This window comes from Podarcis raffonei, chromosome 8 (genome assembly GCF_027172205.1).
Source record: "Podarcis raffonei isolate rPodRaf1 chromosome 8, rPodRaf1.pri, whole genome shotgun sequence".
NCBI classification, from domain to species: Eukaryota; Metazoa; Chordata; class Lepidosauria; order Squamata; family Lacertidae; genus Podarcis; species Podarcis raffonei.
The window spans coordinates 8,791,671-8,806,611 of NC_070609.1; the positions used below are offsets into that span (position 1 = coordinate 8,791,671).

Sequence of the window (14,941 nt, forward strand, 5' to 3'; positions counted from 1 at the left end):
CCTTCCTTCCTTCCAGAATGTTCCCGCTAATTCCTAATCAGGTGCTTTTAGTAAAATAACAGCCCGTGACCCTGTCGATTTTCCAAGCTCTTTTTTTCTTCTTCTGCGGGCCCGGAGACACGTGAAACCCTCTCTTTGCACCTGCGAGCCGTGGTCTCCCTGTGTCTGGTCGCGGCGGGGTTGGGACGATACCATAGCAGGAGCGGGGGGGAGAGGAAAGAGATGTAGTTTTCTTTTGCTGCTTTTTCTAATTAATGGTCTCGAGCGGCCGGCACAATCGTGTCTGCGCGCTGGTGCCTGTTATTATGGAGGAGGTTGGGGCGGGGGAGCGAGAGGCGAAAGAGGGAAGATGGGAAAGAGGGTGGTTTTTTCCCATTTCCCGCCCCCCCTACTTTCGCGGTCACAGTGGTGTCGTCTGAACGTCGAGATAAAAGCCTCCTTGCTGCAAGGTTCCGAAGTAGAACGTTGGAGGCCTGAACTGCTACTTCCCCGCTGCTGGTTAGAGCCGCAGGGTCCAGCCGTCGCCATGCATGTCAAAATCAAGGTGGTGTATTGGTAAGAAACCATTGCAAGAAAAATATATATACTATTGCGGCTGCTGCTGCGGTTATTGTGCTCCTTTCTGCAGCCTTTTTATTCGATTGCTGGGAACGCTGTTCGTCTGAACGGGCCATTCCTTAAAAAGCGAACAGATTTTTTTATTATTGCATAAGCTTTATGCTGCTGCATCATCCATTTGCATCGTGCATGTGGCGAAGGAGACTCGAGGCCGCCGATGCTCAATATAACCCCGCAAGGTTCCGCGTTGGGGTTTGCTGCCAAGCAAGCTGATGGCGCCACGCCTCTCGAAGTCGTTTCCTTCGTTGCCGCGGTGGTGATCTTGCTGTTATTTCTAGAGCAAGGTCTCTCCGTCGACGACAGTGAAAATGGCACAGGATGCCGGTTTCTCTGCCCGGGGGAGTTTGGGTAACCTGGGGAGGGAGGTTCCTATGGGACCTCTTGAAGGTTGGTGGTTTCGTCACTTGGTATGGGTGACCCATCGGTTTATTGCAACATGAATTCTGGGTTTTGGACTTGGGCAGCTCTGTTTCATGCATTTTGATTGCAAATTGGCCTTATAACTTGTTATATAATCCAGACCGAAGTGTACTAAATGCCTCTATTAATGTGCAGCCTTGCTGAAATATTTATAGTGCTTACAAAGTTATTCAGGATTTTTATTTTTTAAAAAGGGAACACATGGTATCTGATTGCAGAAGAGCAGTAATTGCTGGAAAGCATGTCTCACAAAGAGTTGTGCTACCAACGGGTAGTAGCAGTAAACTCGGGATATTCAGTGGTAACTGAGTAAAGTAGGTAACATGAAGCCAAGGTTTGGGTAGCCTCACTTCCAGAAATTTAGCCTCGAGGAACCCTATCACATGGCAGTTCAGTGTGGTGTCCTTTTTGCCCAGAGAGAGCATTGAGTGGCGTTGCTCAAACTTCTGATCCTTCAGCAGAAAAGTAGCGGACAAATTTTGACCAAGCAAACTTCGGAGCACAGTTGGCTAATCCTGGCAGCCGATCTGGCAACAGTTCATTAGTTTTGAGTGACTGTTACAGGTTGCCTCTGATGCGCAGGCAGCTCAAAACAACTCCCTTGTATGAGCACCAGATCACTGGATCTTTTCTGCTAGACAGCAAGCCCCAAGTGTTTAAATGTAAGCCTCAAGCCTCTCTGATGACCGGCTGCAAGTGTCAACACAGCCAGGAAAGCAAAGTTGGAAGAGGTTAAGGAGAGTTAAAGATTAAAATCAAGAATTATTTTGGGTTGAATTTTAAAGCCCGATGACCCGCTTGCACAGGCTTTAGACCCCACTTGTGAGTCGTGACCCACAAGTTGGGGAAATGTTGGACCAGCAGAGTCCACTTCTTCAGACTGATGTGAGCAATTGTGTACAGTGCTTGACATGAATCGACCATTGATGTCTGCATTCCCACAGATAGACAAATGAAGGTCCCTATGTTAAGCGGTGCATGATGTGTCCACTGGTTGGTTGTCTTCATAAATGTAGCTGTCAGTGGTCATATGGTAATTCAAGAAATTCTTTGCTCACCATAAAAAAGAAAACCGAAGCAAGGGGAATGTTTATTAGAAACTTGGAGAATTAGAAAACTGAAAATGGATCCCCAAACTTTCCTTATTTTTAGTGGCTTTCTCTTCTTTACTAAATGGGACATGGGTGGCGCTGTGGGTTAAACCACAGAGCCTAGGGTTTGCCGATCAGAAGGTCGGCGGTTCGAATCCCCGCGGCGGGGTGAGCTCCCGCTGCTCGGTCCCAGCTCCTGCCAACCTAGCAGTTCGAAAGCACGTCAAAGTGCAAGTAGATAAATAGGTACCGCTCCGGCGGGAAGGAAAACAGCGTTTCCGTGCGCTGCTCTGGTTTCGCCAGAAGCGGCTTAGTCATGCTGGCCACATGACCCGGAAGCTGTACGCCGGTTCCCTTGGCCAGTAAAGCAAGATGAGTGCGGCAACCCCAGAGTCGGCCACGACTGGACCTAATGGTCAGGGGTCCCTTTACCTTTACCTTCTTTACTCAACTTCAAATGTTGCTCTGAGGTCTGCAGATGTACTTGGTCATAACGTTTGAAAATGTGGGGCTCTAGCCAGCTAAACACCTGTTTAATGGTTCTATTCAGTGGAGTGAAAGAGAGCTTTTTGGATCCGACACCTAATCTCGCTGACATATAAACTGTCTTCTACCTCCTGCTTCTGAGAGTCTTCCTGAATATGCCTGTTTGAAGGGGCTGTAGGCATTGTCTGGTTTAACCAAGGCTGTCTGTGATGTTTTACCTCTTGGAAGTGAGTAAGCATCACACAGGGCTCTTAACTTTGCCCTTGGATTCAGTATCAAGAAAAGCTATACTTGTTACAATCTGTTAGTCGACCTTGTAAATGAGTCCACAAAAATTACTAACCTGCCACTTTTTAGTTCGCCTGCTCTTTCACGCTAGCCATGGAGGGCAGCTGGAAATCAGAGCATCTTTAAAGAACTTGTGAAAGCTTGTGGACCGCTGTCTCCCAACATTTAGCATCCTAAATCGGAATAAGTATTGGGGGGGGGGGATACACACAAATCTAGGAACTATGTGATGGAACAGCAGAATTGGAACCAGTGGATTGAAATTTTAATGGGCTCAAAAGTTGTAGGACCCATCAAAGTTATTTTCCTGGCTCCATTTGATTGTTAGACAGAAGGAGAGCAGCTTAAGGAATCTGGCTAGTTGCAGGTGGCCTGGTGACTACAGAAGCCAGTTCATGGCCGGTGGGTGGAGATTATGGGAGTTGTAGTGCAGCCACAGTTTCCATCTTTGCTTTGTGCTAAATGTGGTGTTGTAGTAACGCTTGCTTTTTCTTCTCTTGTAGTGGGGCCTGAGGATACAGTCCCAAGGTGAGTAGATCCTTCTGCCTGATATGTAGCAAAACCACTTAACATCCTGGTCTGCAGCCTGGCTGAAAGAACCAAAAGTAACTGCTGGTTGGATATGGTGCAGCTGTAGTGGCAGTTAGTGCAGGACCCAAGCAATATTTGCTAGCGCAGTAGAGTCACGCCTGTATTAGTGCACAACATATTTCGTTTCCAGGGTTTCTAATGTTGGGCTGGGCTATGACGGTTCCGCTGGTAGAGAACAGAAAACGCCAGCATCTGGAGGAAAGGAGGGTGGCAGGGAAGCTCCCCTCGAATTGATCTGGATCTCTCTGCATCCTACAGAACATGGGAAGCTGCCTTAAACCCAGTATTGTTGACATTGACTGGCAGTGATTCTCCAGGGTTTTGGATAACGTCTCTCTTCCAGCCATACCTGGAGATTTCCAGGATTGATCCTTGGACCTTTAGCACTCAAAGATGTGCTCTGCTGCAGAACCACAGCCTTTCTCATGGCTTGCATGTGCTAATTGAGCACAGGGGTTGAGTCTGAGCTGTTGGCAATGCAAAGCATAGGCCTCCCTCCTCTCCTGATTCTGATTCTGGACTGCTTTCTGCCACAGATTCTCCTTGCTCACTAAGCCCTGTTACCTCTTCAGCTTCTGACACCTCCTTTTCCCGGACTTCTCCCTTTGACCACTCATCATCATCCCACCACCACACCCCGGGCTCTGAGCTTTCTTCCCTTGGGGTTCCCCAACGGGTGCCTCCCAGCATCTCTGCGTCCAACCAGTCCATGTGTGCTTAGGGAGGGCTTTAACTTTCTCTGATAACAGCTGTGAGTCGATGTTTCGGAACTCTTAAACAACTTCTCCCTCCTCCTCCTAACTTGTAGTATCAGCAGCTCAAGAAGGAACTCGAAAAGGAGTTTCCGGGCAAGCTGGAAATGGTGAGTGGATCCAGGTGCTGCTGGCACAAGTCGTCTTGCTGACCTGCAACCCGTGCGAATCGTGGCAATTTAAGCAGCAGGAGGGAAGGAATTTGGCATTTCGGTTGCCTCTTAGCGTGGGATGCAAGATACACTTTAACTCAAGGCCCTCTGGGGCCCTTACACACACACACACACACACACACACACACCCTCTCAACAAAGGCACCTGATATGGACTGAAAACCTGCAATGCATATCCTGACTTGTTTTGCAGAAACCACTGTAAACCAGTGACAGAGATCTCCACACTGCAGATTCCCTTCAACGTGCAGACCCAGGATGGTGTTGACTTGTGTTCTAGGCTGATGATTCAGCTGACTAGGTCATTAGTTCTGTTAACAGAACTAAGGCAACACCCTATTCCTCCATCTACACCCAGTACTGTTTGCTGAGTACATTTTACATGCAACTCTGGTTCTCTCCGCCCCCAAACTCCTATCCCTCCCTAAAATGCACCTAGAGCTTTCTTCCTTGGTAGAGTTCAGCCGGGAAAGAGCCCACGCATAGCAATGCTTAGCAACCTTATATCAGACGTTCAGCTTGGCTGCCGTTCTTAACAGCTTGGGAAATGTTGTGATCTGAGAACTAAATAATGGCCAACTAATTGTTGGGTTTGTACTCTCCCTAAAGAAAAAGAACCCATCATCTTGGCTCCAGCATGCCCCAGGCGTCTTCTGCAGTGCACAGGAGATGTTGCAGTAGATGGTCTGGCGACATCCTGCACATGGGAGGGCTGGGTGAGTGGGAGGGAGGGCGGTGCCGCTAGGTGTATGCTGTCTCTTACTGTCGCTCTCCAGAAACACTTGAAGAAGAAATTGCAGCATGCTTGCATCTAAAGATAATCCAAGATGTGCAATGGCTCCTTAAGGTGGTTTCATCCCCTCTCTCTCCCCCCCCCCCCCCACTTTCTACCTAGACTGGCGAAGGGACTCGTGAGTCCACAGGATGGTTTGAAGTCACGGTGGCTGGGAAGCTTGTGCATTCCAAAAAGGTGAGTCATTCTGGGGAGCCCTGCTTGGGAAGACAATGGAAGGCCAATTCTTTTTTTCCTTTTTAATAAAAAAATATTCATTTTTCTTTTTCATTCGTTACATCCACCTCAAATTCTTAACATTACTTATGTATTCCTTCCTCTCTCCCCTCCTAGGCTTCCCCCATCTTCCGCTTCTCGTTTGTTTCTCCTTTCACCCACTTTGCTACCTCCTTTTTTATAATATTTTTTATTAATTTTAACATATAAATTGTAAAATGTACCACAAAACTTATCACTTATACAATCTTTTTAGACTTCCATCAGCGCCTCTGATGATCCACCGTTTTAACCACTTCTTATGCATTTCTTAACTTTATATTGCCTTTACATCTATTAACAAATCATCCTCCCCCTTGTCCATTTTTACAATACTTCTAATACTCCTCACAAAACTTCTTGCAACCCTACAAACGTCGTCTGTTCTTCACAAATACTTTTCAAATACTTTGCTACCCCCTAACAGTAAAAGTTACTAATGACATAACATCAAACATAAAAGTAAAAGAAAATACACCGTAATATTTCTCTTATCTTCTACACATTTTCTAATACAAATAATGTGAATGTTTGTTTAAATCCTGCCATCAAGTCTATCGACTGTCTTTGTTTCTGCAAGCATGATATAAATGGTTCCCATTCTATTTCAAAGTCGCTGTTGTCTTTTTCTCTTAGTCTGTCATTTTTGCCAATTCTGCATAATTCATCAACTTCACTTGCCATTGTTCTTTAGTTGGTATTTCTCCAGTCTTCCAGTTTTGTGCAATCAACATTCTTGCTGCTGTAGTGGCATACAGATGGAAGACCAATTCTTGAGCACACAGCTATGCAAGGTAGTGGGTGGTTGCAGATTATTCTCCCAACGCTGGAAAACACAATTTGGCAACCTTACAAGATTTTGTGTGTCTCTCTGAACTGTAGAAGTTTTAGATTATTTGCTAGGGTGGTGTTTTTCTCTCTTCAAGACGGGGGAATTTTCAGAGAGATGTGTGTATGTTTTAAATTTGCTCTCTTAAATACCATCTTAGGGACGTGGGTGGCGCTCTGGGTTAAACCACAGAGCCCAGGACTTGCCGATCAGAAGGTCGGCGGTTCGAATCCCCGCGACGGGGTGAGCTCCCGTTGCTCGGTCCCTGCTCCTGCCAACCTAGCAGTTCGAAAGCACATCAAAGTGCAAGTAGATAAATAGGTACCGCTCCGGCAGGAAGGTAAACGGCGTTTCTGTGCGCTGCTCTCGTTTGCCAGAAGCGGCTTAGTCATGCTGGCCACATGACCCGGAAGCTGTACGCCAGCTCCCTCGGCCAGTAAAGCAAGATGAGCGCCGCAACCCCAGAGTCGTCTGCGACTGGACCTAATGGTCAGGGGTCCCTTTACCTTTAAATACCATCTTAAGCCAATTCATTAGCCTGTAGCCTTGCAGGTATTGTTAGCCTGCAGCTTCAGGCATTGACTGGGGCCATGGGAGTCGGGAATCCAAGCATTTCCAGAGGGCCACAGATCCCATCTCTGCACTTGCACATGGATGTGGTTGGGGAAGAAATGGACTATCCCTTTTCTCCCTGACACAGTAGGAGTTAAAATGTGGGAGGACTCTTATGGAAAAAGAGCTGAAAGGTACAGTCCACACACCTATTGCATGTGTCTGGGCGTGGCGTGGTACAGTCCAGCCAGAGTGGTACTTAAATGCCCACATAGTCCTTTGTTATCCCCCCCCTCCAAATAACAGAAGCAGGCCAAGTGGAGATGTTCATCTATTTTTAAAATAATTGTTATTGAATTATTTTATGCTACAAAAAACATTACAACCATACTACCACAAAATATAATTGAGACATAAAAATTACATACATCAATATTTTGTTATTTGTTATTTAACATCTTATTTCCTCCCAAACATTCCATACAAACCACACACATGCACACAAACAGGGGGGAAATTTAATAATGATAATAATGAACATATTTTCCCCCTTTTATCTTACAAAATCTTTTCTTCAATTTTGACTTCCTGTCAAGTCCCATTGCATATGTTTTATATTACAATTGAATGTACACAAAACAATAAACCTTTCTATATAAATTTTCCAATAAAATGGACATGTTTATCTAATCCATATGGGCCTAGCCTAAAAATTGCATTTATATTAGTTTTTTATTGTTAAATTGCTTTGGGATGCTTCCTGAGAAGGGATTTCTAGATTAAGTGAATGAAGAGTAAAATAAAGAACAAATTATCAAGTAGGCAAGAATGCAGCTTGTCTTATAATAATAAAAATAAAGTAAAATAATAAATAATTTTATTATTAGTACCCTGCTCATCTTTTCAGCGTATATAAAAACTTAATAAAGCACTAAACATTAAAAACTTCCCTATACGGGGCTTTGGGCAAGTGCAGATCTAAGAGTTCAAAAAGGAAAAGGAACTTCTGTGCTGAGAAGCCGAATTCTGCAAGTGGCATAAATAAACTCTACAGTCACATCGTAATGTAGCACCCAAAGACCAGTGTGTACCAACTCTGTGTACTCGTGGCATCGATCTGTCCCTACACTGTAAAGGAGCCCTAGGCGGACAATGATCAATCTGGTAGCTTCTGAAACTTTTTAGAGAGGTGGGATGAGGACTTCCTTTTCTGACCTTGCTTTTTCTTTCTGCCAGAATGGAGATGGCTTTGTAGATGATAGTGCCAAGCTGAAGAAGATAATCATGGCCATCAAAGCCGCCTTGGCATAAGGACGGCTGGAAGAATGCACCAACAGCTTAATGCTTAGCAGAGGTAAAAAAACAACAACCCGTAAATATTTCTGCCTGTAATACATGTGCTGTCAAGAGTCTTGTCTCCACGGTGGGGTCTGTACTGGGATCAAACTGCTTTCTCACCCTAGTGCTTGCAATATTGTTCAGTTAGGCTAGGCTTTCTCAAAAACGGTAGCAGTAGGCACACTCCCATTGTGATCAGGTCCCTCTGCTGCTGGGCCTGCTTAATACCCTAGCTAGGAGAGTGTATCTACATGATGATGCCAAATTACTTTGTCTGATACAGATTTGAAGCCTACATTTGGCTAGGATGTATCCTCCTAAATGGTTCTGTCCTGTCTTGCAAATTGCGTGAACCAAAAACAGCTACGTGAGTCAGTGGCAGCTGAAGATCAAGGGTGATCTTTTGTTTTTGCTGATCAGGATCCTTGGGGCAGAGTTTGGAGATGAGCTCTGGCACGTGTGAAATGTCTCTGAGCATGTGCAGAGTTCTAATCCACACCTAGATATGGGGAATGCGGTCTTTTGTCAGGCTGTATACAATAGCATCTTCTGCCCTATACGTGCCACGCTTGAAGCATTTAGCATAGCTAGTGGGGTGGTGGGTGGCAGCTTGGAGAAGCAATTGCTCATGTACAAAATCACATAACCGCATTGTCTTTCTCTTTCTTGCTCAGCAGCTCAAAGAAAAATCTGTTTTGTTCACCTTGGCCGAGCGCTTGATGACGGGAGCTGCTGAAACGTCAGCCGACACCTGGCAGTTTCCTGAAAACCCTTGCGTAGGATGCCAGCTTGAGCAAAGCCTGATGAGAGAATTTGAGCTCTGAATAAGATGCTCTTTTGACACCTGTGTGCTGACCTGGGCACGGCCCAGCAACTACAGTGCCTAACACCTTGGTGTTGTGTATTCAGTGTGTGCTGCACGCAATCTTGGCTTTCTCTGTTTTAATTCTTGTTTTAATCTGATATACTAATGGTGGAAACTGATTCTAGATCGCAGTGGAGGGTAGGCATCGTAGAACCCTCTCACCAAACAAAACAAACTTGTTCTGGCCTCTTAGATCATGGGATGCTCTCGGGTGCTTTTGCCTTCTGCGAGTTGGCAACTTAAAATACGCTTACCCAGTGCTTACACAACACGGTGGAATCAAATTCCTTTTCCACAAAAAAAAAAACAAAAAAAAAAAAACATTTCATTTAATATAAGCCCAAAACATGCAACTTGAGTATTCTTTCTTGTTCCTTTCCCACCCCACTCCCGATTTTCAAGTTGCAAGATGGGGGGGTTGGGAATTGAATCCATTTGGTATCCAATAAAAGACATTTCAAGTTGTATCCTGTGTGGAAACACTTTATTCTCTTGCATATTTGTGCATAACTACACAAAGTTGAGGCATAGGCTATCTACGTTTTTACACCAATATTTTACCTTATAATATTTTACCTCCACCCCTGTCGTTGAGCCCGGGCACGGAGATCCAGCACCCAGGGCCTTCTTGGTAGTGGCACCAACCCTGTGAAACACCCTCACATCAGATGCCAAGGAGATAAGAAACTATCCAACTTCTGGAAGACATCTGAAGGCAGCCCTGTATAGGGAAGCTTTTTAAGGTTTAATGTTTTATTATGTTATTATATATGTTGGAAGCTGCCCAGAGTGGCTGGGGCAACCCAGTCAGATGGGCAGGGTACAAATAATAATATCATTATTACCAGATTAAGGTCTTAAGCTACCGTAGATCAAAGCTGAGGTTATATGAGTGCCATGGATGAATGGCTGCCTTGTATTCCATGCCCATTTCATCCTGTGATTGAAGTTTTGTAGTCTTCTCCCATCCCCTCACAGTGAAAGCGTAACTTCTTGTAGCCTGTATACCCTCTTCTGAAAAGAGATCCAGGTGCAAAAGACTCCTCCAGAAGTTGATTTAGTGACTGCCCAAGACCACCATAGCATTGTTGGGATGAATAAAACTCTGCAAATAAATACTCCCCCCCCCCTTTTTAAGGCATGCGTGAAATTTGATTTCCAATCTTCATAAATGTGACACGTCTGCTGTAATCCTCAGAAAAACATTGAATTGTATTTACAAATAGTAACATGACCTCTTTTTCCATAGTTGGAAAACATTGAGAAGGGTTGTAAGTAAAATCAGGAGTATGGAGTGCTGCTGGAGCAAGAGGGGCTCCACCTTAAATTATCTAATCTTGTTTGGTATATTGAAGCTTCCCACTGATTTTTCCAGTGCATGTTTCATCCAAAATATTTTCATTTTAAAGGGCACTAATCAGCTGTAATAGGTACAATTTGTACCTATTACAGAATGCTTAAGGGCTAAATCTCAAGTTTAAATACTGAGCAAGAGCTCTTAGGTCCCCAACTGTGATGCTTATGTGAAGCTCTGGTCTGCCGTTGCTATGCCAACAGGATGCCATCACTTGGGTACTAAGCTGCTTACAAAGCAGGAATTAAGTGGTTCCTTCAGAGCTTCGCAAAATGAAATTGCTCTTGGTTTTTGTTTTCATAACAAGAGAGCTGGGAATAGAGTTGAGATGTGGCTCTCCTCAGTTATGTAGTACCATTATGGTATGGTACTGTGTGCATATGATTGTGTGCACCTTGATTCTTAAAAGCAGGAAAAATCCCATTTCTAAATTGCTTAACCAAAATAAAATCCAGGGAAGCAGGGTATAGTACTTGGTTTGAGCACTATGACTTCCTCACAAAGAAACAGTTTCAAGTGCAGCCCTTTGTAGTGTGCTGGGGCAAGGGTAAACTATTGCCAAGAAGCGTAGGAGACCTTTTGTGGACTATTTTTTTAAAAAAAATATAGTCTAATGAAATTGCAAGCACGATTTGCGATAAAAGCTGCCGAAGAAAAATGATAATACAGAAACATTTTGCAATAGAGATATAAAGGTACAGGGACCCCTGACCATTAGGTCCAGTCGTGGCCGACTCTGGGGTTGCGGCGCTCATCTCGCTTTATTGGCCGAGGGAGCCGGCGTACAGCTTCCGGGTCATGTGGCCGGCATGACTAAGCCGCTTCTGGCGAACCAGAGCAGCGCATGGAAACGCCGTTTACCTTGCCACCGGAGCGGTACCTATCTATCAACTTTGACGTGCTTTGGAACTGCTAGGTTGGCAGGAGCAGGGACTGAGCAACGGGAGCTCACCCCATTGCAGGGATTCGAACTGCAACCTTCTGATCGGCGAGTCCTAGGCTCTGTGGTTTAACCCACAGCGCCACCCGCGTCCCATTTAGAGATATAACGCAGTAGAAAAAGTTTGAGTAAAAACATGAGGTGGGGTGGGATTTATGAAACAATTTAATTGTTATGAAGATTATTGTGAAAATGTTTGAAACATTTAATAAATACACTGCAGGAAAAGAAATATGGAATCTGGCCCTCCAGGTGCCGTTGAATTCCAGTTCCCATCTGTCCCAGCCAGCATGCCAATGATTGGAAAAGATGGAAACCGTTGTCCAACAAAATCTGGAAGGCTGTAGGTTTGTCACCTCTGGTTTAGTGTTCTCTGTACAGGCATGGCTGCTGTGCAGAAGGCACTGAACTTCAACAGGAAGTCATGGGATGAGAGAATGGCATGAGGGGGCAGACTTGATAAGGCATGTGGAAAAAGTTCTAGGACCCAATAAGACACAGCATGGAAATGGGAAACAAAGCATGGCATTTAGATTTAAAAGAAATAGCTGTTATGAGAGCGCAATGGACTATATAGTTCAGGGGCGTTTCAATGGATGTGCACGGTCTTTTCACAGTGATCTGTAGAGAGCTGTGTGTCCTAAACTTGAGATGGTGGTCACGGGGGTGAAGGAGCAAGCTGTTACTAGTTATTAAATTTGTATAGCGCCCTTCATGTGTCACTCTCAGGGCAATTCATAATTTAAAATATTGACGCAAACAATCCGTACCAAACATTCTCAGTCCAACGTCAGGAACGCCAAACAAGCAAAAGCAGGAAACTAGTCAGCTTTGTTGCCTATGTAAAGTTCTGTGCTGAAAACAGAGCTGCTGGGCTCATTTAGAATAGTTTGCACTGATCAATAGGGACTTAAGTGGATATCTTATGAAAATAGTGGCACTATATAATTCCATCCCTTACTACTGCTGCTGTTGGCCCACAGTGGCTTTTGATAGTTTTTGGTTTTGCTCACTGTTTACAGCTAACCCCACCAGAGATCATCCAAGTATCTGTTACACATTGAGACATTTGGCAGGGGTCCAACATTGCTCCTCTCAACCCGCAAATTAGATGAAAAATATTTGAACCAGACATTGCAAATGTTGAGGCGGAGAACTGCCTTGGGAAGTTGCCAAGTCTTTCCTCTCTCGTCTAAAAAAGAATCCTCTACACAGTAGCTAGTCCTTTTTTATAAGTTAATTTCCTTGCTCTGTGTGAAGCGTGCAACAAGTAGCAATAAATTTAAGAAGGATGTTGGCAAGGCAGAACATGTGCAGAGGAGGGGACCAAGATGATCAAGGGTCTGGAAACCAAGCCTTATGAAGAATGGTTGAATGACCCGGGTATGTTTAGTCTGGGAAAGAGGAGACATGATAGCCATCTATCTCAAAGGCTGTCACATGGAAGAGGAAACAAGCATCTTTTCTGCTGCTCCAGAGGGTAGGGCCCGAATTGATGGATCCAAGGAGATCCCAACTAAACATCAGGGGGGAAACTTTCTGACATTAAGAGCTATTTGACAGTGGAACAGTCTCCCTTAGGTCTTTAAGCAGAGGTTAGATAGCCATTTGTCATGGATGATTTAGCTTAGTTTCCTGCATTGCAGGCAGTTGTACTAATGACCCTCAGGGTCCCTTCCAACTTTACAATTCTTTGATTCTATGTGAAAAAGATGCAATCTGCTAAATGCCTGTGGACTGCTTGCAAACAGAATAACAAGAATGGAGGGGTCAGTGGGGGAAGCAGAAAGAAATGCAGTTGCATTATATTTAGTATTAGCAACAAGGGTGTGGGGTGGGGGAGCATAATGTAAATTATGTGGCTTGTTCCCACACTCCAACAACAATGATCCCACTAGCCTGTAAGTAAAGCTTTACAGAATGCTGTGGTTCAGGGCTAAGGAATTAGCTTTCGCCCTTTCTAAGCTCCAAAGGGCTAGTAGCCAGTTCAAAACCTAAGCATTAGATTGCAAGATAGGGGTCTGGGGAATGTCTTTAGAATAGGAAAGGGGGAGAATACAGTATTTTTCCTCTCCCTCAGAAAAGCTCCACGTAGGATAGGGTGAGGAGTTTTCTAACCTCCTGGTGCATATCTCCTTGATGCCAAAAACCCACCTACTATACTATATAGTACTATATAAACTGCTAGGGGCTTCAGCCCCCTGCTTCCATTCCCTGCCTCCAACTGACAAAAGACCAAGCCAAGAGTGTTCTGCAACATGAGAAGGTCTGGATGTAAACTGAGACAGCCCCATGGTTGTCACGGAAGCTATGAATTCCTGAACCACTTCAACTGCACGGACCTCTCTGAGGATGTTAATGTCCTGGGCGGCTTTGGGAGGAAGGGAAGAATACAGGTATAATAAAAAATGTGAATTTCCCCCCGCAATAAACCAAGTCGAGACCAAAACCGTCTGAGACCCACCGCTCTTCCCCCTCTGCTGTTAGGGAAACTGCTGTCAAGCAGTACACTTAGAGCCCCCGTTTTTTGGGTTCTTTTCAATGAAGTGTGTGTGCATTTAATGTAAATAATCAAGCTGCATTTTCTGTTAATTAAGAGTTTTAATTAAGAGCCTCTTATTTCTGTCGGAATTTCCTCTGTTTATAGTTGCCTCCCAACCCATAAATAAGTGTTTGCTATGTAATTCAGTCCTATGTGTTTTTAAGCAGGTCTAAGTCCCGATGGGACTTACTCCCTAGTATACGCTCTTAGAATTGCAGCCACCCTGGCTATTTTTATCCATGTTCACCTAAAAGCAAATCCAGTAGTTAACAAAGACTAGAATGGAAAGCGACAAAAGTTTTGAATTGACCGAAAAGCACCAAGTTTGTTTCTGAGGGAACATGATGTCCAATTACATATGGTAAGTTCACTAGTGTACAATTTTAGTGTCTCTTTCCACATGGCACAGAATCCATTTAGGATTCCATGGAATCTGTGGTGAGGATCCTATGGAAATCAAATTACGATTTGAGATCACGGCGATGATTGCGAACAAAGAGTGATCACTTACCCATGCTGCAACAAAAAATATTTTAAGTTGCTGTTGACGTGATTCACGTAGGCCCAATTCTGCGCAACTGAAGTTCGCATTCCTGATATTATTACAGGTGTGCTGATTTTTTGTTACAAAACGCGTTGAGGCGATTATTTCAGAACCACACGCGAGAGAAACTCAGTTCGACTCGCATGTAAACATTCTCCTGTAAGAATGGAGCATGGCTTGGCTGGGCGCTGCTCCATTAAAACACATTGCTTTTGGCACAATTTATAGTGTCTATAGTCTACACCAGAGCAGCTTCTTTCAAACGACGGCTAGATATTTGTGGAGAGGGCAACCGTTGCCATATGTGAAATGTGAAAGGAAAGCCTGGCGTTTCATGGCTTTCTCTTTCTGGGGCTCTCCGTGCGGGAGCAGAGGCGGAGAGGGCCTCGCTGAGGCGTCGGCAAGGCGCGCAAGATGGCTCCCGAGGAGCCTCGTTCACCTCAGCCGACCCGCCGCTTCTCCCAGCCGTTCCCTCCCCCTCCCCCTCCCCGCTCCAGCCCCGTTGCATGA

General features: G+C 44.8%; 1 protein-coding gene across 2 annotated transcripts; it reads left to right on the forward strand.

Annotated features, from left to right (window-relative positions):
- Positions 1 to 448: 448 nt before the first annotated feature.
- SELENOW (selenoprotein W) lies at positions 449 to 9,518 on the forward strand. Of its 2 annotated transcripts, none has more exons than XM_053397778.1 (6): positions 449 to 555; positions 3,407 to 3,431; positions 4,303 to 4,356; positions 5,315 to 5,389; positions 8,085 to 8,202; positions 8,861 to 9,518. In XM_053397778.1, the coding sequence occupies exons 1-5, from the start codon at positions 527 to 529 to the stop codon at positions 8,157 to 8,159; spliced, it is 258 nt and encodes an 85-aa protein (XP_053253753.1). In that variant the 5' UTR covers positions 449 to 526; the 3' UTR covers positions 8,160 to 8,202; positions 8,861 to 9,518. The 2 variants fall into 2 exon arrangements, with proteins under 2 accessions (XP_053253753.1, XP_053253754.1); XM_053397779.1 differs by having other exon boundaries at positions 8,864 to 9,518.
- The last annotated feature ends 5,423 nt before the right edge of the window (positions 9,519 to 14,941 follow it).